General features: G+C 41.5%; 3 protein-coding genes across 3 annotated transcripts; 2 read left to right on the top strand and 1 right to left on the bottom strand.

Moving 5' to 3' along the window:
• Positions 1–223: 223 nt before the first annotated feature.
• On the top strand, positions 224–3,466 carry Tceanc (transcription elongation factor A N-terminal and central domain containing). Its single transcript, XM_028762172.1, has 2 exons — positions 224–309; positions 2,379–3,466. The coding sequence occupies exon 2, from the start codon at positions 2,387–2,389 to the stop codon at positions 3,464–3,466; it is 1,080 nt and encodes a 359-aa protein (XP_028618005.1). The 5' UTR covers positions 224–309; positions 2,379–2,386.
• Positions 3,467–4,759: 1,293 nt separating this feature from the next.
• LOC114616604 (small nuclear ribonucleoprotein-associated protein B-like) lies at positions 4,760–5,832 on the bottom strand. Its single transcript, XM_028762035.1, has one exon. The coding sequence runs from the start codon at positions 5,748–5,750 to the stop codon at positions 5,055–5,057; it is 696 nt and encodes a 231-aa protein (XP_028617868.1). The 5' UTR covers positions 5,751–5,832; the 3' UTR covers positions 4,760–5,054.
• A 17,370-nt stretch (positions 5,833–23,202) lies between these two features.
• Positions 23,203–25,374, top strand: LOC114616045 (stabilizer of axonemal microtubules 1). Its single transcript, XM_028761591.1, has one exon. It carries the CDS (start codon positions 23,547–23,549, stop codon positions 24,945–24,947), a length of 1,401 nt encoding a protein of 466 aa, XP_028617424.1. The 5' UTR covers positions 23,203–23,546; the 3' UTR covers positions 24,948–25,374.
• Positions 25,375–26,856: the final 1,482 nt, after the last annotated feature.

Raw genomic sequence — 26,856 nt, 5'->3', positions numbered from 1 at the left:
TCTCCATGCTTCTTTGCCCCAGATAATGCTCCCTTTTGCTTTCATGTCACATGTAATCCATTATCCTCTCCCTCCCTCTTCCCTCTTCTCATTATCATCGTTCTATTTTTATGGTAGAGGAGTTCTGAATCACACACAAAAAAATTAGAATTAAGGTAGACTTTGTTTTCCAGGACTTTCCAGGATACAGTAAGTGAGTAGAAGCAAGTTGCTGTAGAGAGACAAGAAAAGGAACTCACAAGCTGAAAGAAAAGAAAGCATCTTGAACATTTTGTAACAGAAGAGAATATCTCGGAAGGTGCTTGTCAGGTGTGTTCAAGGGAACAAAATAAGTATTACTCTTTTGTGGGAAATGTAGACAAAGATGTTTTAAAATATGGTTGGTAAACAGGAAAACACTGTAGTTGATGTTTTTCCCAGAGTTTCTCAGTTGTTCGATGAAACTCATATCCCAGGCTTATTGTGCAGCTTGATGTAACCGGAGCATAAATAGCACCATACACTTGTTCAGTAAATGTTCATTGCCTCCCACTTTTAAGAGCTAAGTATTTCAGACTATCAGGAATTGTATACATCACAACATTTACTACATTACAGTCACAGTTGTAATGTAGAGGTTTTCATTGAATTGTATACAGCAGTAATTTTGAATAGTTTCTAATGTAATAGAACTTACCTGACGAAGTCTGAAGTTAGGGAGGTTCTGTGTATTTAGTCCAAGAACAGGACTGCAGCTCTTTTTTATACTACTGGCAACCTATTGGTTGGGTGGGTAGAGGAGTCAGTGTCAGGGTGTGGCTTAAATCAGAATTGGCTGGAGAACTGAACTAATGTACAAGCTCTACCCTCAAAGACTCCAGTTTACTCTATCTGGGATGAGGCCCTAGCATTGCTTGATTTATCTTTTGCTGCTTTCCCTGGATGATTCTATTACACAGCCACAGGTAGGAACACATGTGGTGATAGCACGAAGCCAGGTTTAGGGAGCTGTTGGAGCAAAGGCACAGCTGTGAAAATCAGCCATGCCTGTCTGTGGTTGAGAGGGCTCAAGGCAGAGAGCCAGTATGAGGTGCTATTCATCACATTCACTCACAGGCTCCATCCTGTGGGTGGAGGGGACTGTCGGAAGGACTTTAAGTGGGAGAAAATACAAACACATGAGTTAATGAAGCCAGATTCTGCAAGGAAAACCATCTGTAACTCCAGTTTCAGGAGTATCTGATACTTTCTTCTGGCTTCCACAGGTACCAGGCATGTATGTGGTGCACAGACATGCATATAATGCACACAAGCAGGCAAAACATCCATACACATAAAATTACAAAAAAGAAAAGAATTTTCTTCAAACTTAAAAAAAAAGACCCTACAGTAGGAGAAATAAAAAAATTACTTATATGTGGTATGTGGTACATGAACTTGTATAAAGGGAATACTGGTATTATTTTTCACAACTTTTCTGTAAATCTAAAAGTATTTCCAAATAAAGAATAAGTGATGAGTTCGAGGCCAGCCTGGTCTACAGAGTGAGTTTCAGGACAGCCAGGGCTACACAGAGAAACCCTGTCTCAAACAAACAAACAAACAAACAAACAAAAAGTGAGTGGAGCATCTAGGTGTGACCAACTGTTTTTTCCCACAGCTCAAATGACAGCACATTGAATCCTGTTGAATTTCAGGGTTCACTAGACCTCCTTTCCAACCTGTAATGCCTGTTTCTTTACATTGGTTCAGACATTATCATCCCTCTTTTGTTTTGTTTCCTTTTTTATATTCAAAAATTACCACTACAAAGATTATAAAGGTATTAAGTGTCTTAGTCTCATAGCTGATTAGGAGGAGAAAATAGCCCAATATTTGCTCAGCATTGTCTTATGGATGCTTATGTGAACATGATTTTATACCCAAGATGATCATCAAATTCTGCCCAAGATGAGGCAGTGTCTCATGCATTCCAGACTAGCCTCAAGTTTTCTGTGTATCTAAAGATGGCATTAAACCCATGTTCCTTCTGTCCCCATCCTCCAAGTTCTGGGATTGCAGGCATGTACCTCCATGCTAGGTTCCTGAAAAATCTTAATCTAGAAAGGTACTGGTTTGTACAGTTGGAGGTGGGAAAGTTATAGCTGATATTCTAGAAAGTCTTTGAATATTCTGCTTACACTTTGAAGAGCCATTTTCCTTCTGTTATTGAGAATAAAGGTCTTGAAAGTTGAGTAGTTCACATCACTGCAGTATCTAATTTGCCACACCCATTTATATTTCTCCTTCAGAAAATACCACATGGACAACTGGCAGAAGTTCTAGTTTACTATCAGGAGCTGCAACTAGTAAAGGCTTGCTTAAAAGATTGAACCATCTTTTTCTTTTTTTCTTTACAGCTGTGAAAATGTCTGACAAGAACCAGATCATTGCCAGGGCTTCTTTGATTGAGCAACTGGTGTCTAAAAGGTATTTTGAGGATATTGGTAAACAGCTTGCTGAGCTAGAAATGATTTATGTGTCTAAGGAACATCTGCAGGAGACAGATGTAGTCAGAGCTGTTTACAGAGTTCTCAAAAACTGCCCATCAGTGGCTTTAAAAAAGAAGGCCAAGTGTCTGCTGGCAAAATGGAGAGGTTTCTATAAGACTACACACTTCAAAACAAAGGAAAACCTTAAAGTACTCCATACAAATGTTAATAAATTAGAAAGTGTAGCAGTTTCTCAGGATGTAAGCCAGGGTGAAAGATCAGGCTCTAGCCGTAATGAGATATTGGGTCTCTGCAGTTCTCTCTCTAGGCTGTCACCCCAAGATGCTACAAAGCCTGCTGCAGCAATTGGATCTGAAAGTAACATTGCTCAAATGGAAATTAGTGAAGGCTATTTGGAGGGTGATGACCCTAGAGCCACTAGCAAGAACTCAGATGTGTTACAAAATCCCTTAGTGTCCGTGAGATCTAAGTGCGTAGAACTTCTTTACACAGCATTAGCTAGTTCTTGCACAGATCATACAAAAGTTCATGTATGGTATAACTTAGCAAGAGAAATTGAAGAGCACATTTTTACCCTTCATTCAAACAATATCAAAAAATATAAAACTATTATTCGAAGCAAAGTTGCCAATTTGAACAATCCCAGAAATTCTCATTTACAACAAAACTTGCTCTCTGGAACCATGTCTGCAACAGAATTTGCTGAAATGACTGTCCTAGACATGGCAAACCAGGAACTGAAGCAGTTGAGAGCTTCCTACACAGAATCTAGTATTCAGGAACATCACCTTCCCCAAACAGTTGATGGCACACAGACAAATAAAATTAAGTGTAGGAGCTGTGATAAATACAACTGCAAGGTTACTGTAATTGCCAGAGGAACACTTTTTCTTCCAAGTTGGGTGCAGAATTCAAACCCAGATGAACAAATGACCTATGTCATTTGTAATGAATGTGGGGAGCAGTGGTACCATAATAACTGGGTGTGCTTTTGATGTGTAAATAGTCCTTTCAAGAGCATGTGTTTTATATATATAACATAATCTTTTGCCCCCCTTCTTTTTTCTTTTTTTTCTTTTTCTTTTCTTTCTTTTTTTTTTTTTTTTTACAAAATCCTAATCTTATTTTTGCCTTCAGAATTTTGGTTTGTGAAAGATGTCAGTATGTAGCCAAAGCTGGCCCAGTCTTACGAGTGCTTGCATTACTGGAGCAAACACCACCACACGTGGCTTTCTATGCCATTCTTTCTACAGACTAAGGAAAGAGAGTTGTTTGCCAAAGTGTGGGCCATAGAACTAAGTGGTACTTTGTGGCCACTTAGGACTTAGAGTAGCACTGTAACTCCACGAAGCTTGAGAACATGTTAGAGATGAAGACTCTTGCCTGATGCTCCTTGAATACTGATACGCATTTTGACAGAGTCCCAGGTGATCTTGGGGATACTTTGAGAATCCCTGACATAGCAGCAGGCCTATGGTTCTCAGGAGAATTTTCTGGAGAGCATTGAAATGTGCTGGTGCCAAGGGCCAAGCCCAGTACAATTCAGTATGAACCTATGGCATTGGACCCAGTAATTGGCACTGCTTTGGTTACATCTTGGTTTATTTTAAGTTGCAGTTAAGAGTTAGAAACTACCTGTAAATAATCTTTCATTTGAGCCTTTCCATAATTCTGAAGAAATTAATGTTATTCTGGAGGCTTTACAGATGAGGAAAGAGACCCACTTGCCCAGGTTACACACCTGTGTGTAGTCTGCCTCACACTGATGTCAGATATTCCAGCTTACTTCTGAAGAAGCAGGTGTGATGATGGGCACATGCCTGTAATTCAAATGTTAGGAAGAATGAGGCAGGAGGATTTATGTGAGTTCAGGGCCAGCTTGACTTGCAAAGTCCCTGTCTCAAAACTGTGAAAAGGGCATCGTATTTCAAGCCCGTAATCCTAGCATTGGGAGTGCTAAGGCAGAATCTCATGATTGAGTGCAGCCTGGGTTTTATAGAGAAACATTGCCAAATCCAAAAAGATTCAGTCTGAGAATGACTTAATATTGACTTTGTAAGAAGTATACTCTTGAAAATGGGTGCTAAGCAAATAGTGTATGGGAACTCTAAGCTTATGTGACTAGAGTTCTATTCTTTCATCCTTAATTTTCTCATTTTTCAAGTCTCTTTTGACTGGTGAAAAGTTGCACTGTAAGTTAGAGTTTGGCTTGGAGCCTGCTTCCTTAGTTGAATGACCTGTGTATTTTTTAAGCACTTCATAAAGTATGACCTATAGTTTCTTTTTTTTTTTTTTCATGTATAACAGCCTCTTAGTTTATTATAAACCAGCTTCAGAGGCCACAGGGGGGAAAAAAGGACTATGTACAGCCTTTTGGGAAACAGGCAAGGAGCTGAGGAGGACCAAGATGAGTCTAGGGCCTTGGAGGGCACATTTTCCAGGGAGGGAGCCCTGAAAGGGACACCAGACAATCCAGTGAGATTCCATGAACAGCATAACAAACAAACAGGTCTGTGGTGACCTGACCCTGGGGAATAGGGTCCACGTCTCCTCGGAGCTACTGACATAATGCTGTGCGTAAGATCAAAGCAGACCTCGCATCCCTGGAGGAGGAGGTCGCATCCCAGGAGGGGGCATGCCCATTGGAGTTCCTCGGCCAGGAGGGATCCCCATTGGGGGACCCATGGGAGGCCTCATGCCAGGTGGTGGGCCCATCATACCTGGAGGAGGTGCCCCTCGGCCCATAGGTGGAGGAGGACCCCCACGACCAGGTGGGTACTGAGTTGGGGCTCCTGCAATACTGGCTGTGGCTGCAGCTGCAGCAGTTGCAACAGTGCCTCTTCCTTGTGGGGTCATCACCTGTTGGGATGGCCCTCCAACACCTCGGACTGGCCCCGCAAGTCCTGCAGGAGCCTGGGGCATGGGAACACCAGCCGGGATTCCTCTGCCAGCAGCTCTGCCAATGCCTGGCCCCCCAGCAGCTCCAGCAAGTGGAACTCGGGCAATGCCAGTATCTTTGGGAGGAGGTCCTTCTACTGTCATAGAGACCAGGTTCTCCCCTCGAAGCAATACCAGACCAAGGACTCGCTTCTCTTCCCTTTCTGCTTGTTTGGAGTTCTTTGGCTTGATCTTCCTGAACTCATCACAGTCACAGAGGATCAAATTCATGTGCTTGTCAAAAGCTTTGAAGGTCCCGATGAAGATCCGGCCATCTTGCAGGATGCATCTCATCCTGTAGTCGATGTGCTGCAGCATCTTGCTGCTTTTGCCCACCGTCATGGTGGCGGTTCGGATGGCTCAGATTCCCGTCGGATTCGCTTCCACAGAGGCCTAGTCGCCAGCCAGCCGCTGGATTCCCGCCGCCACTTGACCTATAGTTTCTTGATGTTAGGAGTCTGTATGACTTCAAAGGCCTGTGTGTTGGGTTTGAAATTCAAATTATGCTCATGTAAAAATGGCCTGGTTGTTAGAGGAAGTTCACTCCTTCAATCTCAACATTTATTTACATACTAACTGAAGAGGAAATCAGTTCACTTAGGCCCTTGCAAACAGTGTTTACTGATTTATATGTTTATACACAATCCTTTTTTATGTGATTATGACTAATTTTCTCCTTAAAAGTAATACAATGTTTGTCATTCGGGGTTTTGATGGGTTTTTTTTTTTTACCATGTAAAACAATTTTATACATAATTAACACAAAACCTTGCATATATGTACCCCTTTTATAGTTGACCAGGTGATTAGATACACATTTTCTCTTGTTTGACAATACGTGAAGAGTTTCTATTTTTATAAGACTAGCTTCACTCTGTAGCCTAAGCTGGGCTCAAATTCACACTGGCCGGCCTCAACCTCCAGGGTGCTATGATTGGCAGTGTAAGCCACCATTCATTGATTTTATCATATCAAAGAGTTTACTTCTTAGTTCCATATAAACTCACATTTTCTCTATTATTATCCCCTAACTCCTCAGGATTCCTTCGATGGGATCTGTAGGCTTTTTTTTTTTTTTATATCTATTTTTACCTCCATATGACAGTTTCCTGATGGGTGCTTAAAACTAGCAAACATTTCTGTTTTAGATTTTTTTTTAAAGAAATCAACTTGAAGCTGTCAAGTCTGAATTATATGTTGTTGTATTTTCTCTATATAGCATTCTAGGGCTATTCACCATGATGCAATGTCTTAGTCCTCTAAAGTGTAACATGCAAAGTCATCAACTACTTAAAAGTTTCACAAAATGTGGTTTCATGTGACTTGGAATGATCTTAAAACCTAGACAGTGGTTGTGCAAGAGCACACAGAGCATATAAAAACCTTGTTAAATTTGTTCAAGTCAGTTTGGTGTTTGGATTTTCTATGTACCTATGTATGGTTCTTTATATTGAGATTTTGTAAGCTATGTTTACCAAAAATAAAAGCATTTGAAATGGAAAAATCTCTTATTCTCCAAGATTCTTTTTTTTTTTTAAATGTATGAGGTCTTCCTCATTTCCCATGAGCTCTGTCAGTTAGTTTTGCAACAAGAGATAGGGAAATGGTGATGTGGGTTTTATTCTTTTGGTCAGTGAGACAGTTACATTTTCTAAATATAGACAATTATTTTACACTGTGTCTTATCCTCTAAAAAGAGAGAGAAGTGTTCCCTCTCTGTCTTTCCCTCTTTCTCTCTCTTTTACCCCTAAAAGAGAGAAGAGTTCCTTCCTTCCTTCTTTCCTCCCTTCCTTCCTTCCTTTTTGTTGTTGTGTTGTTGTTGCAGGGTTTCTCTGTGTAGTCCTAGCTTCCTGGAACTCACTCTGTAGACCAAGCAGGCTACCCTCAAACTTAAGAGATCTACCTGGCTCTTGCCCAGCCAAAAGAGTTTCTTTACAGTTGCTGGTGGGGTAGATTCTAATTTAAAACTGCCCTTATAGGAACAAAGAGCAATTCCGAAGACTCCAAGGTGGGAAGGTGCCTGATTATAAGGAACAGCTGATGTGAATGAGACACAATGTAAAAGACTTCAGAGTTCCTGAGGTCCATTGTAGGTCATGATAACAATAAAGACTTGGAGGCTTTGTGTTTAAAAAAACTTATTGAAGGTAGGCAATTTGTAGTCATGGGATTTGAGTGCCTTTTAGGAAGACCATTGTAGCTGCTTTGTTGAGTGAAGAGAGAAACAAGGATGGATGTTGGGAAACCAGGTAAGTGACCATTAAGGGAAGATAGTTAATGGACCCCTCTGCAATTTTGCAAGTGGCTTTTTCATAGAATATGCCCAATCCAAAATTTCCTCCCGGTGGCCAATAATCAAATAAATAACAGCACAGAATGTCAGCACTAAACACATATATCCTGTACCCCAGTCTCCATGGTAACTGCATAGGGTGGAAAAATCCATTTTAATACCTGAATGTGGGAAGGTTTTCTCCTTTGTTCGTACGACTTTTTAAAATGAAGGATTGAGTACAATTGTGGCTCTGTCTCTTCCCTGGTTATTTCCTGTGATGAGAGGTTTCTTTCATTCCCTGATACCATTTCTAAGTGCCAGGCAGGAAGCTTGTGGCTGGCAGTACTCCATTGCCTTTGCTGGGGCTGGGCCTTCCTCTTTTAGACCAGATTGCTTTGGGGTTTTTTTGTTGTTTGTTTGTTTGTTTTTTGGTTTTTGTTTTTGTTTTTTTATAACACCCGATAAATGCAAAATATTTTGTCAAGATATTTTTTATCTCTTTCAAAGGTAATTATTGTAAGCACCTAGATTGTAAAAAGTAACTTCTTAGTTTCAGGAGAGTGCCACAGTTAGATGTGTGAACCAGTGACAACCTCATGGAATCTATTCATATTTAAAGTTAGGTTGCCAACGATACTAGTACATGCTGTCACAAATTTTCTGTTGGAAGGATTGCACATTTTGCTTTGCCAGGTGCTAACTTTTCTGATACACAAGATCCTTGAATCCTTTTTGTGACATCATGTGGTCATCTGATATTTAGAAAAGAGGGTGATTTTAAAATAAAAATATGCCGGGCGGTGGTGGCGCACGCCTTTAATCCCAGCACTTTGGAGGCAGAGGCAGTCGGATTTCTGAGTTCAAGCCAAGCCTGGTCTACAGAGTGAGTTCCAGGACAGCCAAAGCTACACAGAGAAACCCTGTCTCGAAAAACAACAATAACAACAACAAAAAACCCAAAAAAGGAAAAAAAAATTCAAAATGAGCTGAGCTAGGCAGTGGTGGCACATGCCTTTAATCCTAGTGTTTGGAACAGAGGCAGACAGATCTCATGAGTTGGAGGCCAGTTTGGTCTACAGAGCAAGTTCTAGGACAGCCAGAGCTACACAGAGAAACCCTATCTTGGGAAAAAATGGAAATGAAACATGAATATGAAAATCAGTTCCAGGTAGTTACCAGTCGTCGATGTCATATCATCATCACCACCATCATCTTCATTTCAGATAGCATCTCATGTAGATCAGGCTGGGTTTGAACTCACCACTCACTAGGTAGCCATAACCCAAGATGACCTTGAGCTTCTAATCCTCCTGTTTTCACCTCCCCAGTGCTAGGATTATAGGCATGTACCATCATGTTTGATTTTATGCAGTACTGGAGATTGAACCCAGGGTTTTGTGCATTCTGGACAAATGCTCTACTGACTGAATCACATCCCTAGCCATACTCATTTATGACACATTTCCAAACATCTAAAATAGGCATAGAAACTTTACAGAACAAGAAGCCAATTAAAATACTATTCATTTAGAAACCTGTTTTTCCGAATATACTCACTTCTGAAATGATGTAAACACAGTTGCAGCTGCTTATAAAAGATGCCAAGTAACATCACAATTCACCAAATTTACCCTTGTACATTGAAAAAGAATTTGAGAAATTTCCAAGAGTACCTGTGAGGCCCTGAGTCATCTGAAGACTCCACCTACTTGTGCCTCTCCTTAACCTAGTGGTTTTCAAGCTTCCTAATGCTGTGACCCTTTAATACAGTTCTTCATTTTCTAGTGACCCCCAACTATAAAATTATTTTCATTGCTACTTCATAACTGTAATTTTGTTACTGTTATGAATCGTAAATGTGCTTTCTGATGGTCTTAGGCCACCCTTGTGACAGGGTCATTCAATCCACAATGGGTTCACAGGTTGAGAACCACTCCCTTAAATACTAGAAGACTCAAAGATACAAAAAGTTTCAAGTTTCCTTCCTTGGCCACAAAATGAGCACAACATGGCCCTTAGCCAATCTGCATTGCACATAACTTATCTGACAGCTCAACTCATACTGGAGTGTCTGTCAGCAATGTCTAGCAGCAAAAGGCCTCACAATTTAAGTAGACTCTGTCTTAGTATTTATGAGGTTAGTGGGTTGTTGTCTTTTCTTAGCTTTAGTGTCTTTTCAGGCAGAAGGTTTCTATTTCTACAGTTTTATTTCCATTCAGTAGATGGACTTTTTGCTTAGAGTGTTGTGAAATCTCCCTGAACAAGCCCAATCTCATCTGATCTTGGAAGTTAAGCAGGGTCAGGCCTGGTTAGTACTTGGATGGGAGAGCTGTGAAATCTCAAACAATTGAGCAGAAAGTTTTTATATAACTTTACTGAACATGTTTTAAAATGGTAGTCAAATGACACAGGACTTTTCAGAAGTAATGAAACTGCATGCACCTTTAATCCCAGCATTCAGAAGGCAAAGACAGGTGGATCTCTGTGCATTCCAGGCCAGCCTGGTTTATATAGTGAGTTGCAGGATAGACAGGGCTACATAGAGATCCTGTCTCAAAACAAAGACAAAACCCCACAAAAACAGAATAAATGCCTGAAAATTGTTGGTCAGTGGGTAGTGAATTGTAGACAGGAGAAAGAAGGAAAAAAAAAAAGAAGAAAAAAAGAAGTCTAGTTTCATATATTGCCTGGCGGGTGAATACAGATAGCGACTGTGCACTGTATATCTTAAAAAGGTCACAGTAGGTGGTCACACATATACCTTCAATTCCAGCAGAGGCAGATGGATCTCTGTGAGTTAAGACTAGCCTGGTCTACAAAGCAAGTTCCAGGATAGCCAGCGTTATTACACAGAGAAACCTGTCTTGAGGGGAAAAAAACCCCGAAAACAAACAAAGTCACAAGAAGGCTGGGGGATGTGATTCTGTTGGTAGTGTGCTTATTAGCATACAGGAGGCCTTGGGTTCAACCCTCAGTATGATATCAACCTTGCATGGTGCCACTCACCCTGCATTTAGAAGGTGAAAGAAAAGGAATCAGAAATTCAAGGTCATCTTCAGCCACATTGCAAATTCAAGCCACAAGTCCTTTCTCAAACAAACAAACAAACTTATAGCCAAGGATGCATCTGAGGGAAAGAGCTATTATCATGGGTGACATCCTAGGTTCAATCCTCAATATCAGAAAAAAAAAAAAACTTTCAACAACTATCAAGTTGCTGCATTGACAGTAGGTTAAGTGCAAGTGAAATGGTTCAGCAGGTCAAAGGGCTTGATGTCAAGCCCATTAACATGGGTTCAATCCCTGAAGCCCATAGAAAGAAAGAACTGATCCAACAAGCTATCCTCTGACGTCTGCTGTGGAGCACATGCATGCACACAACAAATACAGTAATAAACTTTTTTAAACTTTCGGTTACAAGACAGGATTTAGATGCTTTTGCTGACAAAAAGTGATGTTTAAAAAAAATACATACTTTTAGGCTGAGTACCTCATATAACCCATGTATGGAGACATCACATGGTATACCATTAATGTATACAATTTTGTGGGTTTAGGCATTGGTGATTTGCATGTTCATGAGTCAATTACCAGCACTAAAGATGAATAAATTTAATTAGTTCAAAAACTGGGCTAGAGAGATGGCTCAGCGGTTAAGAGCACTGACTGCTCTTTCAGATGTTCTGAGTTCAATTCCCAGAAACCACATGGTGGCTTATAACTATCTGAAATGGGGTCTTTTGCCTTCTTCTGGTGTGTCTGAAGACAGCTATGATGTACTAATATACATAAATAAATCTCTTTTAAAAATTAACTCAAAAACAGAAAAAACAAAATAGGTTGTGGTTATGGACAAACACTTGTATGAATAGGGTTAGTCACCATTGACTTGTAGACTTTAAGTTAGTAAACTGTATTTCAGTAAAGATATTAACAAAAATATCTGATTAACTGAGAGAGGGAACTGGAGGGAATTGGAAATTGGATAGTCTTTAGTGCCCAAATTATCCATACATAGAGTGGAGAAATAATTGCAGTCTTCCTCCAAGGGTGCATTGAGGGGCCACGACAGCCAGACAGCCAGGCTCCTTCCAGGTAAACAGCAAGTTTCACAGTACCCCTGAAGCTGCCAGAGCAGTTCCCTGGGCCCTGGCATTTAGTTTCTACACAGATGACTTTCTTGCTTGCCCAGAGTTTCACAGGCCTAGCACAGGATTCAATACCCCCACCACCTCATTTGAGACAGGGTATCCCTGTCATATAGCTCTAGCTGTCCTAGAACTCACTATTTAGACCAGGCTGACTTTGAACTTGTAGAGATCCACTTGCCTCTACCCTCTCCCCAAATGCACCACCATGACAGGCATCTTTCTGGCTTTTCAAGCTACAGATTAAGCCCATCAGTGATAAACACTTAGAAAATCCTTTAGAATCAATCCAACCCATTGGCATGCTATGTTCCTGGTTAGTTCTATATTTTGTGAAGAACCTTGACACCTAACACTGCAGATGTACAGCCAGGCACAATGAGGCCTGGGGACCCTGGAGTCACCTGGAAAGAAGTACAGAGAGACCCAGGCTCCATCCCAGACCTATTGAGTGCTCAGCCATGCCTGTGTGTACTCACTTGGTGAGAGGCTGCCTGTTCACAGCAACAGACAAGGAAGTTGTCCACCCTTCTCGATGGAGGGTTCTTAGCTGACAACATACTTTCCACATTTGTAAGTCACCAACAGCCCTCACCCTCCACAACCTTATATTCATGGGGTAATTCTTAGCCTTGAAACAAATCAGCAGCACTTGATATTTTTCGTGTGGGTATATGAGTGGTGTGTGTGTGTGTGTGTGTGTGTGTGTGCGCGTTGGTACAGGATCTCTGATTCAGCAGCCCAGGCTGATGTGGAACTTCCTGTGTAGCCTCAAATTCATGTGAATGCCCCTGCCTCAGCCTCCTGAGTGGAGAGATATCACTTCCTTTTGTGGAACAGGTTTTCTCAAGGCTGGAGCAAGTTGCACTTGGCCTGTTCTTCCCTTCCAGGAGTCACTCTATCTCAGCCAATACGTCTTTGCTTGCCAGACTTTTTAACAGTGGAATAGCCCACATTTCATGCCCTCTGATCTCTTCTGTGTCTAACCATCCTTGAAGATCTTATCTAATTCCATGGCTTCTAGAACTTAGGACTTAACCTCCCTTTCCAAGGTCTACATCCCCACTCTGAATCCCAGGCCCATAACTCTAAAAGCCTACTTGACAGCTCTACACTGGGATCTACTAAGCATCTTACCATGTTTAAAATCAAGCTTCTAGTCTTCTCTCCAACACCAGATTCTCCCATTACTGGTCTGTATTACTTGAACTGAAAACACCGGAAAGGAATTCACATTGCCTCCTTCACGTCAGTTTGGTATCAGTAAGCAAATTCTATTTATTGGTTATACTCCAAATATATATCACAAAGCCCAAGAGATGGCTTAGTCTGAAGCCAGGCACAGTGGTGCATGCCTTTAATTTCAGCAGCTGGATCTCTCTGAGTTCTAGGCCAGCTTGGTACACAGCATGAGTTCTAGGCCAGCCAAAGCTACACAATGAGACCCTGTCTCAAAACAAAACAAACAACAATGACAACAACAAAACCACTTGTTGTTCCTCTACAAAGCCCAATTTGATTGGTTGGCTCACAACCATCTATACCTCTAGCTCCAGGGCATCAGATGCCTGTAACCTCCAAGGGCATGCTCACTCATATGCACACACTCACACACACACTCACACATACTCACATACACACACACAAACACACACACACACACAGAGGCCAATATATAGAATTTAAAATAATACAAATAAATCTTGGAGTTTTGTTTTGTTTTGTTTTAAAGGAGCTGGATGTAGTGGTACATACCAAGAATCTCAGCACTTTGGAGGTGGAAGGGCAGGAGGTCATCCTTGCTTGCATAGTGAGTTTGAGGCTAGGTTAGGTGTCTTAGTTAGGGTTTTACTGGTGTGAACAGACACCATGACCAAGGCAAGTCTTATAAATGACATTTAATTAGGGCTGGCTTACAGGTTCAGAGGTTCAGTCCATCGTCATCAAGGCAGGAACATAGCAGCATCGAGACAGGCATTGTGCAAGAGGGGCTGAGAGTTCAACATCTTCATCTGAAGGCTGCTAGCAGAATATTGACTTCCAGCCCTTTAAAGCCCATGCCCACAGGGACACACCCACTCCAACAAGGCCACTCCTCCAAATAGTGCCACTCCCTGGACCAAACATATTTAAACCACGACACTAGGCTATATAATATGCTGTCTCAAACAAACAAACAAAGACACACATATATGTTTGTTTTTATATGTGTGTGTGTGTGCGTGTGTGTGAAGAGTAGTAAAGCTCACTGATACAGTACATATTTAATATCTACCAGGCCCTTCATTTTCTTTTTTTTCTTTTTTTTAAATTTATTTTATTTATGAGTACACTGTAGCTGTCTTCAGACACATCAGAAGAGGGCATTCAATCTCATTATAGATGATTGTGAGCCACCATGTGGTTGCTGGGATTTGAACTCAGGACCTCTGGAAGAGCAGTCAGTGCTCTTAACCGCTGAGCCATCTCTCCAGCCCCCACCCTTGATTTTCAAAACCAAAAATATCTAGACTCTGACTTGCCCACCACCATCCTCATATAGGTAATTGTCACCTAGATGACTAGTCATCATATACAAATGGCCTGCTAAGAGACTGTCAGACATATACTCTGTTGTCCCCTAAGTATGTTTCGAACATAACTGTTGTGGGGTATCCACCAGAAAAGGCTGCTTGGACTTTAAGCCAATAGAACACCTTCATTAGCAAGATAGCAACTACACTGGATATTCAGGATTCCAGCTGAAGCCAGAGCCTTTCTCAGGGCAAGCTTTCAAGCACAAAACCCACGTCCTGGGTTAACATACTTGAGTTTGCAAGAACAGCCTGAAGTGGAACTGCAGAAGCCCCCCCAAAAAAGGTTAGTACATTTTGAAACTTTACCAGAACTATGGGCTTGGATGGACTAGGTCTTTCTTTTCAATTTTTAGCAGGTGGTGCTATGTATATGCTATTTTACAACCTGAATGGTACTTCCATAATGGAGTCAGATATGCTATAACATGTTATAACAACAGCCAAAATGATCATGTGACATATGCAAATGAGATCATGTCACTCCTCTGCTCAAATTCGATATTGACTTCTGTCTCCAAGAAAAAGTCAAATTCTTACAGTGGCCTTCAACGCGTCCCTGATCTGTCCCTGACCCATTACCTCTCTTAGCTCCTTGCTAATTCTATTAGCACTAGCATCCCCATAAACCTTGCAGAGGACTAGAACCTGTCAAACTGGCTTCCTTGCTTGTCTTTGACTGTGCCAGGCACACTCCTACCACGAGATGTTGCTTGGGCTAGGAATGCTCTTACCCCACCCCCCACCCCCCCTCCACCCGAGAGCCCTGATTTAATTGTCACCTTTCGCCTTCCCTGGCCATGTCCTATGTCACATACTACCTTTTCCGATTTGTTTCAAAGAGCTTATTCGCCATTTAAATGTAATGCCTTCATCATTTTTATTGGATGTTTTATTTATTTACATTTCAAATCTTATCCCATTTCCAGGTTTCCCCTCTAGAAACACTCTATCCCATCCTCCCTCCCCCCTGCTTCTATGAGGGTGCTCACCTACCCGCCCACCTACTCCTGCCTCCCTGCCCTAGCATTCCCCTACACTGGGGCATCGATCCTTCCCAGGACCAAGGGCCTCTCCTCCCATTGATGTCTGACAAGTCCATCCTCTGCTACATATGCAGCTGGGGCCCTGGGACCCTCCATGTGTACTCTTTGGTTGGTGGTTTAGTTCCTGGGAGCTCTGAGTGGTCTGGTTGGTTGATATTGTTGTTCTTCCTATGGGGTTACAAACCCCTTCAGCTCCTTCAGTCCTTACTCTAACTCCTCCACTGGGGACCCTGTGCTTAGTCCAATGGTTGGCTGTGAGCAGCAGCCTCTGTATTTGCCAGGCTCTTGCAGAGCCTTCGTCATTTATACTGATGATTCCCTGTCTCTTTCACTAAATTGGAATTTGTCTCTTTGGCTCCCCAGTTTATTCCCAGATCCTTGGCAAGTTCCTCATATACAGAAAAGCATCTAGAAGTAGGGGTTGAACATACCCAAGAAAACATGAAGTAACAGGAGCATATTAGCACATACATGAATGTATGTAAGGGATTAAGAACACATTAGAGGGACTCATTGTACAGGTGAAACAATTTGAAAGAATGGAGAATTGGAAAACAGAGAACACTTTGCTTTTCTTCTCCACATAGAAACTTTAAGTACACATACATGGGTCATATATGTACAAAGCAATATCAAATTAATTTGTTTGCTAATCTTTCCCCCTTCTTTTAAAAAGATTTATTTATTTGTTTGTTTTTTTGTTTTTGTTTTTGAGACAGGGTTTCTCTGTGTAGCCTTGGCTGTCCTGGAACTCACTCTGTAGACCAGGCTGGCCTTGAACTCAGAAATCCACCTGCCTCTGTCTCCCAAGTGCTGGGATTAAAGGTGTGCGCCACCACTGCCTGGCTTATTTATTTATTTTATATAAGTACATTGGAGCTGTCTTCAGACACACCAGAAGAGGACATCAGATCCCATTACAGATGGTTATGAGCCACCATGTGGTTGCTGGGGATTGAACTCAGGCGCTCTGGAAGAGCAGTTGGTGCTCTTAACCACTGAGCCATCTCTCCAGCCCAGTCTTTCTCCTTCTAATATAGTTAGTTACCTTCCAAGTATTCAACAGCACTGTTGCAGAAATAAATGAATAACAGCAAAAACTAAAATTCCAGAGCCAGACATGGTTGTGCAGGCCTGTGATACCAGCTTTTAGCAGAAGTTCAGAAGTTAACGGTCAGTCTCATTTACGTAGCAAATTCAAGGCCTGCCTGGTATACTGAGACCCTGTCTCAGGAAGCAGGTGGATCTCTGTGAGTTTGAGGCCAGTCTGGTCTACAGAGTGAGTTCCAGGACAGTCATGGTTGCACAGAGAAACCCTGTCTCTAAAAACAAATGAACAAACAAAAACAAAACACTGAAAAACCAAAACCAACCAAAAAATCGATTTGTTCGTTGTTTTGCTTGCCAAAAGCACTTGCAAAATATTTAATGAGGAATGTTGTTGAAAGAAGTTATCAGACTGAAATTGGTGATGTTTTTTTTTTTTTTGAGTGTGTGGAAGGGCCTTGTGTCTTAGTTAGTATTCATGACAGACTTGACTTGGCTATAAGTCAACAAATTTAGAAGCAGTTCTTTGAAAAATATTTCTTCCTAAATCACATATATAAGCACTAGTTGTTCTTTTTTCTTTTTAGTTTTCTGAGCCAGCATCTTGTGTTGCCCAGATTAGTCTTTAATTCACTATGTAGCTAAAATGACCTTGAACTTCTGATCCTCCTGCCACCGACTCTTGAGTGCTGGGATGACAGGCTTGTTATGTGCCTGCTTTGTGTGGTGCTGAGGATGGAACCCAGGGTCCATGTCCACACCATTAAAGCACTCTAGCACCCGAGCTACTTCTCCAGCCCTAGAAACACCACTTGTAAGAAATGAGACCAAAGTAAAACCCCTGATTTTAAAGCTTCTACTCAGAGGTGACATTTATCATTTCCACCCACATGTCACTCACCAAACCAAGTCACACAATAGTATAATCTCCTAAACCAAGGGGCTCTATAAATCACAAGGTAAAGCATTACCTGAGTGCTGGGTTGTTGTGGAAATGTTCCACTGGGACAGTCATCAAAGGTTTGAACAATAATATAATCTAACACAGATTGTGATTCACCTTCACTTCATTCATTCCATAATAAAATGAAATTAATGTACCTTGGATAAACTATTTTCCTGGAGATTAGGTTTGAACCACCAACAGCAGAAACATTCAATCCTGTTCATTAAAGTTACATGGAGTGAACATCAGGTATGGAAGTGCGTACATACCTTGACCCAGCACTCGGGAGGCAGAGGCAGAGGCAGTCAGATCTCTGTGAGTTTGAGACCAGCTTGGTCAACACAATGAGTTCCAGGCCAGCCAGAGCTACATATTAAGATCCTATCTCAAAAACAAAACACAGAAACAACCCCCCCAAAAGGCTCATATGAAGGGCTTCTAAAATGTGGTGTGGGCTAGGTAGAATCCAAAGGCATATAAATTTATATTAAAATTCTACTGTAGAGCTGGATATAGTGGTGGACTCCTTTAATCCCAGCACCGGGATTTGCGGGGTACAGGCAGGTAGAACTGTGAGTTCAAAGGCAGTGTGATCTATGTAGCAAGTTCCAGCATAGCCAGAGCAACAAAGTAAGACCCTGTCTTGGGGGAAAAATGTTAAGTAACTACCTGCCATGCTCAGAGTTAAACCTCAGAGCACTGAAGTGTACAAACCTAAGACCTGCTTAGGTATCTTGATAGGTAATTTTTAAAAAATCATGCCTACAAATAATGTAAAGTGGTGATAAATAATAAAATGAAGTGTAGGCAATGGGCTAGGTGTGAAATCCTTTAATTTTATGAACTTGTGTGGGAAGCATATATTAGAGTACATTTCGTCACATATTAAGTGCAATAATGTTATACCATATGGTATGTGTATATGGCATGAGAAGTTGAGGGTAGGAAACACTGATCCTACTTACCAAAAATTCCTAATTTTAGTCTCTACTAAACATGATGGTTTTAGTGAACATATCCTTGAATATATATATATATTCATATATGTATATATATGAAAATAACCTTGCTTCAATTTTCTTAAAAATAAGACTATCTTGCATTTAAAATGTCAACTTCTGCATGTGGCTAGTCAAAAATCATAAAGGTTTATCTTTGGTTTTGGCTTTTTGTTTTTAGACAGGGCCTCATTATATAACCCTGGCTGGCCTGGAACTCGCTATGTAGATCAGGCTGGCCTCAAACTCACAGAGTTTGAATGTGTCCAACTGTGTGTGAGTCCCCACCACACTCTTCCAAAAGTCATTTTGACACAAAAATTTGAAAGGGTGTAATTGTAGCCGGGCAGTGGTGGCGCAGACTTTTAATCCCAGCACTTGAGAGGCAGAGACAGGCAGATTTCTGAGTTCGAGGCCAGCCTGGTCTACAGAGCCAGAGACACACAGAGAAACCCTGTCTCGAAAAACCAAAAAAAAAAAAAAAAAAAGAAAGAAAGAAAGAAAGAAAAAGAAAGGGTGTAATTGTAACAAGTTAAAGTATGCAAATTCATGTCAGGTGAACTTGAACATAAAGGATCATGTATCTTATGACTCCATTTGTGTGTGTGTGTGTGTGTGTGTGTGTGTGTGTGAAATGTTTAGGTTAGGCAAATTATAGCCAATGTAAATAATCAAGATTTATAGTAAGCCAAGTATTGGTGGCATAATCTTTTAGTCTCTGCTATCAGACTTCTTGGAAAATTAAAAGATTCCATAGTCTTTTCTGGTAACCAATAAGCAACTTTATGTACACACTAAAACCCTCTGAATTATTTTAAAAATTGTCCCTGAACATTAAAAAAATCCCATAACTTGACTAGTGGTGTTTCTAGGGCTGGGGAAGTAGCTCGAGTGCTAGAGTGCTTTAGTGGTGTGTACGTGGGCCCTGGGTCCCATCCTCAGCACCACACAAAGCAGGCACATTACAAGTCTGTCATCCCAGCACTCAGGAGTCAGGAGGCACTCAATGGCAGGAGGTTCAGAAATTCAAGGTCATCTTGGCTACATAGTTGATTAAAGACTAGTCTGGGCAACACAAGACACTGGCTCAGAAAACTAAAAAGAAAAAAGGAAAACTAATGTTTATATATGTGATTTAGGGAGAAATATGTTTCAAAGAACTGCTTCTAAATTTGTTGACTTACAACCAAATAAAGTCTGTCATGAAAAGGGTCCCCAGAGCAGGCAGACCAGTCAGATGCATGCCATCCTCACTGTAGTGGTCTCATAAGAACACAAAGCTACGCAACCATAACAAATACTCGGAGGAGCTAGGTCAGACCCACACAGGCTCCTTGATTGTTAGTTCTGTCTCTGTGAGCGTCTATGAGCCCTGGTTAACTGATTCTGTGAGTTATTTTCTTGTGGTGTCCTTGACCCCTCTGGCTCCTCCAATCCTTCCTCCCCATCTTCCACAGGCTTTCCTGGGCTCTGCCTAATGTTTCACTGTGGATCTTCGCATCTGTTCTCATCAGTTGCGGGATGAAGCCTCTCTGATCATGATTCTGCTGGGCACCTGTCAATGACTAGAGCAGAGTATAATTAGGAATCGTCTTGTTTGGTTCTATCCGAGGTCTCTGGGCTCTCCAGACCTTGTTTCCTGGGGCCTCCAGGCAGTAGGTCTTATGATTTTATAATCATGTCATTGAAACCGGTGTCTTTACAAATTTTTACATTTTCTGGGTTTGTTAGTTGTCCATGTGGAATGGAGTTTTCCTAAACACGCAACACCTGGCTATCTTGTTAAACTATTTTTAATTTTTTATAGATTTATTTATTTGATGTGTATGGGTGTTTTGCCTCCATGTATGTCTGTGTATCACATATGTGCCTGGTACCCTTTGGGATCAGAAGAGGATTTCAGATTTCCTGGAATTGGAGTTAAGGATGATTTTCAATCACCATACGTATGGGTGCTTCAAGTTAAACCCAGGTCTTTTGGAAGAGCAGCAAATGCTCTCATCTGCCAAGCTATCTCTCCAGTCCCTTGTTAAACTCATTTAACACTACGTCTCCCGTAGACTCTTATCCTCCTCTAACCATATCGCCTGTATTTGATATGCTTTTGATTTTGTCTTTACAATTCACATACTTTCTTTTTACTTCTGTGTACTAGGACCCCATGAAATGTTGAGGAAAGTGATGCTAGCAGACATTTTGATCTTTTATGGTTTAAAAGGCTTGCTTAATTGATTTTTATCAAAAATAACTACTGATGAGGTTTCAAGTAGATATTGTTTTATGAGGTTCAGGGATTTCCTTTCTAATCCTGTTTTTTAAAAAAAGATTATATAGTGCTGGGCGGTGGTGATGCACACCTTTAATCCCAGCACTTGGGAGGCAGAGGCAGGTGGATTTCTGAGTTCAAGGCCAGCCTGGTCTACAGAGTGAGTTCCAGGACAGCCAGGGCTATAGAGAGAAACCCTGTCTCGAAAAAAAAGAAGATTATATAGATTATATATATGTATATACACACACACACACACACACACACACACACACACATATTGTAGCTGTTTCCAGACCCAGCAGAAGCATGTGAGTCACCATGTGGTTGCTGAGAATTCAACTCAGGACCTCAGGAAGAGCAGTCAGTGCTCTTAACCACTAAGCCATCTCTCCAGCCCCAACTTTCTTTCTTTTTTTTTTTTTATTTATTTTATTTATATGAGTACACTGTTGCTGACATCAGACACACCAGAAGTGGGCATCAGATCCAATTACAGATGGTTGTGAGCCACCATGTGGTTGCTGGGAATTGAACTCAAGACCTCTGGAAGAGCAGTCGGTGCTCTTAACCACTGAGCCATCTCTCCAGCCCCAGCCCCAACTTTCTAATCCTGTTTTGCTGAGGGTTTACTTATCATGAATAAGTATTGAATTTTATCAAATTCATATTTCTGTTAACTGGTATTCTCTCTCTCTCTCTCTCTCTCTCTCTCTCTCTCTCTCTCTCTCTCTCTCTCTCTCTGTATGTGTTTGTGTGTATGTGTGTGTGTGTTTTGCTGAGGACTGAACCCAGAGTTTCAACCATGCTAAGCATGCACTTTTCCTTTGAGCTATACCCCAGACACAGAAATCCACCTGCCTCTACCTCCTGAGTGCTGGGATTAAGGGTGTGAGCCACCACTGCTCATCTCCAATGTCCTTTTGCCGCTAACTGTAACCACAACATTTAGGCAGCAATCTTCTTTTTTTCTAAGATTAAGTTCAGTTTATGAGTAATGCTTTGAATAAATCAACAATGGGTTAAAGGTATTAATTTCATTTATGAATTTCAACACTTGGTCCATTCTGCCAGTTGGGAAAGGTAGTAGTAGGTACTGAACTGAGTGAGACTGAACTATAACACCAGCCTTTATTCCTGCCCTTTAAAAATGAGATTTATTTAGTGTGTGAGTATGTTCCCAGAGGCCCAAGGAAGCCAGAGAGGGTTTTTTGGATTCCCCTGAGCTGGAATTTCTGACAGTCTTGGTCACCAGACATTGGTGCTGAGAATTGAACTCAGTGTCTTAGGAAAGTAGCAAATGTTCTTAACATCTAAGCCATCAAAACACTCCAGCCCAATTCTGCCATCACCATTGAACTCACTTAACCCTTAAGCTATGTTTAGAGTATGGCAGACAAAGTGCAGCCCTATTTAACACACACACACACACACACACACACACACACACACACAGTGTATAATTTTTGTCCACCAGAAAGAAGGATGGTGTTGGACACATGCCCCACCTCCAATTTCTTATGTTTCCCTTTATTATGCTATTCTCAGCTAAACACTTAGCATAAAGGGTGCTTTGTTGAATAAATAAGTATTAACGTGGATTGACTTCAGTTCCTGTGAATCTCAAAATCACCCATAGGAAGGAGAGTAAAAGTATGTCTTACTCCAGGTCCTGGAAGGGTTTGGACTGATGTGGTGCTTACTTAAATATTTGGGAGATGCAAGTTTTGTTGGCCCCCTAGCTATAGGCTCCCTGTTTGATAGTGGGTAAGCTGACAGAGAATGCGTGTAGGTGATTTTTGACTCCCTAGTTGCCAACCAATATCAGCCATTGTATAGAATTGGGAGAAATCCATGCAAAAATGGTTGAGGATCAAAATTTTCATTTAATCCTATCAGTTCCAGACTGGAAATTCTTTTTTTGTTTTTGTTTTTGTTTTTCGAGACAGGGTTTCTCTGTGTAGCCCTGGCTGTCCTGGAACTCACTCTGTAGACCAGGCTGGCCTCGAACTCAGAAATCCGCCTGTCTCTGCCTCCCAAGAGCTGGGATTAAAGGCATGTGCCACCACCGCCCAGCCAGACTGGAAATTCTAAAATTGGCTCGTTGATGAAATGTAGATAGATTAGGAATAATACTGAGAAGGAATTGCAACAGACATTTGAGGCCAAAGGAATTGGAAACGGCATTCAAAGCAAGGTTTATGGAAATCAAGGAGTGAGTGTCTATAAGATGGTGGACCACATATTCTAGAGAGAGAAAGTGGTACCCGTGTGCTAGCAGTTTAATTTTTACACGTGACCACGCACTTATTTATTTACTTGAGAACCCAAGATCTCTCCAAATTCAGTCATCCTGTCTTTCATCTTTCTTCCAAGGCCTAATGGGGAAACCCCTATCATGGGCCTGCCAGTGAGGCAAAGGAAATTTCCTGACCTCACAGAAGTCCTTGTGACAGCATTGCCACACCTTTAGGGCCTGGAGACGTCATAGAGGGCCCCCAGTCTGGGCCCCGTGGCTTCCGGAGGCTTTAGGGGAGCCGGCCAGCTGCTTTAGATACTTGGTCCTGGCCGCAGCAGAGGCTGCGCTGCTCTGGCGCTGGGAAGCAGAGGTGGGCCCGCCCCTAGGGTGTGGGTTGGGTGATTCTTGCTGGTGCAAGGCAAGTTTCGGGAAGGAACCGGGCAAGCGGAATTGTACAAGCAGGCCATTTACGCTTTCTTTCACGAAGAGACCCGCATCTTGCCAAGCCTCTTGAAGCTTGGTGGCCCTCCCACCAGACCGGTTGGGGGGTCCATGAGGAGGCTCGTGCTAACAAGTATGACCTGAAGTGATGTCAGGAGAATGGCTCTCATGAATAGGAAGTGCATCTGTGATCTTTGCTCCTGTGGCAGACATCACTGCCCGCATCTCCCTACCAAGATTTATGAGAAGACAGAGAAACCATGCTTTTTCTCCGAATACACCGAGAAGTATCCTACCTATCATTCTTACATGCCCCGAGAGTCCTTCAAACCCAAGGTGGAGTACCAGAAAGTACCTATACCAATGGAAGGCCTGTCCACAACAAAGAGAGACTTTGGGGCATACAACATAGTACCGGTGAAACACCATCTTCCCGAGAAGGTCACTCCAATCCAAGAAGAAATGCATTTCCTCACAACGTATAATCAACACTACAACTACTGCCCTTCCAGTCGAGTGAGCCCCATCAAACCTCGAGACAACAGATATCAATGTAATGACAAAACGGAGTGGGTGCCTACGTACAAAGCTGATTATTTACCTTGGAACCAACAAAAAAGATCTTTGATTTCTCCACCACAACAATCATACCGTCCTGCGTCCTGTAGGTTTGATCATAGAACCACACACCAGGACGATTATCCCATAAAAAATCCTGTGGATACTGTGAGTTACAAACCTCCACCTGGGCCCAAGCTCTGCAACCTCCCCCTGGAGAGTATGACAAGCTACAGATCGAGCTATGTGGCCCATTCTGTGGAGAAACGGTGTGTGTATGAGGGAGAGAAATATAAACCATGTGAAATTCCTTTTGATGGCCTTACCACCCACAAAGATTCCTACAAGGGTTTGATGGGGAAACCTGCCAAGAGCTGGAAACCTGCACCAAATCACCCTGGGATAGGTATACCTTTTGCATCCAACACTGAATTTCGAGAAAAATTTCAAGCTTGGCCAACACCCAAGATTATCCCCAAAGAGCCCATTCCCTACATCCCTCCTGAAGGGAAGATGGCTCTTCTGACAACTTCGCAAGCCGACTACAAGAGCCCCAATGGTGCTCCCGCTCAGTCCTGCAGGCCAGTCATCCATTTGAAGAAGAGCGACCGATTTGAAGGCTCCACCACCAACAGAGAGGATTACAAACACTGGGCCAACGTCCGCAGAGAGCCAGTAAAACCTGCTCCGCAGCTGAAATTTCCTGAAGAACCTATAGATTACATGACCACCAATCGTGCTCACTACGTGCCTCATGCACCAGTCAATACCAAAAGCTACAAGCCAACCTGGTCTGGCCCTCGTGTAAACATTCCTGTAGAAGGTCAGACCACCTACTCTACTAGTTTTACTCCTAAGGAAATTCAAAGGTGCCCAGCTTCATACTCTGAACCCCCTGGCTCCATCTTTGAAGAGGTGGATTCTGTAGGGCACAGAATATACAGGCCAGTGTCCCAAGTGGCTTCTCAAGAGAGCAATCATCTTGGCTTTGGTGATGCATAAAGAATTGGCAGTCTCAGCCTGTCACTGAAAAATGAAATTAGAAATTGAAATTGCACAGCACACGAGAAGCAAACAATTGAGGATTATTAATGCACACGAGAAGCAAACAATTGAGGATTATTAATTGAATAAAAAGGATTCTCCAAAATGAAAACAACATAAACCAAACAACAAACCTCATTGTCAATTTCAGGACATTTGAATGGAATAATAACCACCTAAAGAAAATGACACGCAGCCTCCAGCAGATCGACTCCTTTTAACCCTTCCTTGACTGTACCTCCCCAACCCCATCAACGTTCCTTGCTTTGTGCTCATGAAATCAAAGCTGGTCTCATGAAAATATTTCTCTGATCTAGGTTCATTTTATTAACATGATCGTTTGCCAAGCTTGAAGTGTCAATAATAAAATTTATATTGGGGAAAAGTAAAATGATGTGATCATTTATTTTTGTTCCTTAATTTTACTTTAAGAAGTTTTGTAGTTAGTTGGTCAGTGGTGGTGCATGCTTTTAATCCCAGTGCTTGGGAGGCAGAAGCAGGCGGGTTTCTGAGTTCAAGGCCAGCCTGGTCTACAGAATGAGTTCCAGGACAGCCAGGGATATACAGAGAAAGCCTGTCTCGAAAAACAAAAACAACAACAACACAAAAGATATAATGTTAAGTGAAAAAAGATTACTAAATTGTATATGGTAAAAATTTTTAAATTTATTTCATATAGTCTTTTTCTGTCTCTGGGTCTCTGGGTCAGTCTTTATCTCTGTCTGTCTTTGTCTCTCTGTCTCTGTCTCTCTGTCTCTCTCTTTAAGCTATTGTGTGCATATTCTGGCTTCCAGTTTTGTGTTTTTATGGGATTCCTGAGTATGCAAACAAGTTGGCCTCTGTATCTATAACTGTTTCTTATGCCTTTTCTTGGGCTATTTCCTTTTGATTGTTTATCCTATTTTAGTGTATTACTTTTTGTTTTATCTTATATTTTATTATCCATTAGAAACTTATTTGTTTCCTATTGAGAGACAGAAGGGGATGTATATGGATGGAGGAATGTGGGGAGGAACTCGATGTCGATGGAGGGAAAACATAATCAGGATACATTATGTGAGAAAAACATGTTTTCAATAAAAAAATCTGATTTTGATGAGGATTGTTTTGGCTTGGTTTTTCTGAGACAGGGTTTTTTTTGTGTGTAATAGCCCCTGGTTGTCCTGGAACTCACTTTGTAGATCAGGCTGGCCTTGAACTCACAGAGATAGTGATACTTACATCAACTCACTATGTACCATGATGATCTTGAGCTCCTGTTTCTACTTCTGGAATGCTAGGTTTATGTGGTGCTGGGGATGGAACCCATGGTTTCATGTATGGCAGACAAGCACTCTAACTTGAACTACATTCCCAGCTCACATCTCCATATGCAACAGATTTGCATATCGTTAAACCTTTACTCAGACTTCCTTTGGGGAAATAGTCTGGACATATAAAAATAGATTTCTTTTAATAAGAAAAAAATCATTGAAATTCAAACTGGCACTCAATATTTATTATGTGCCTTATTTTCATAAGTATTCTAAAATCATACTTGTGAGAAACTTTGCTAACTGTAATCTTTCTGGCACCCGATGGAAGGTTATTACCTGAAAATGACTTCACAAAGAGGCAGACATTATGTAAATTGTTGTGGATCATAAAAATTAATGTCTTCTCTTAGAAAAAGAAACATAATCTATATGTTTATGGGGAGCTAAGACTCATTCTTCCAAGGACTTTTACTTTTGCCATCTATGCACTCAATTCCCATTATAAAGCAAAGAAGTGCAAACACCTCTGATGCTACATTTTGCTGTTAGGAGGCAGTATTTTAACAAGGAAAATCATAACAAAACTTAATTAAAAAGACTTTTATTACTCT

The sequence above is a fragment of the Grammomys surdaster genome, unplaced genomic scaffold, assembly GCF_004785775.1.
Source record: "Grammomys surdaster isolate TR1022 unplaced genomic scaffold, NIH_TR_1.0 131, whole genome shotgun sequence".
NCBI classification, from domain to species: domain Eukaryota; kingdom Metazoa; phylum Chordata; class Mammalia; order Rodentia; family Muridae; genus Grammomys; species Grammomys surdaster.
This window is presented reverse-complemented; position numbering and strand designations above follow the sequence as displayed.

What these genes read in the sequence shown, in the direction of transcription:
- Tceanc (XM_028762172.1), top strand. Translation starts at nt 2,387, where the DNA reads ATGTCTGACAAGAACCAGATCATTGCCAGGGCTTCTTTGATTGAGCAA.
- LOC114616604 (XM_028762035.1), bottom strand. Translation starts at nt 5,750, where the DNA reads ATGACGGTGGGCAAAAGCAGCAAGATGCTGCAGCACATCGACTACAGG.
- LOC114616045 (XM_028761591.1), top strand. Translation starts at nt 23,547, where the DNA reads ATGGCTCTCATGAATAGGAAGTGCATCTGTGATCTTTGCTCCTGTGGC.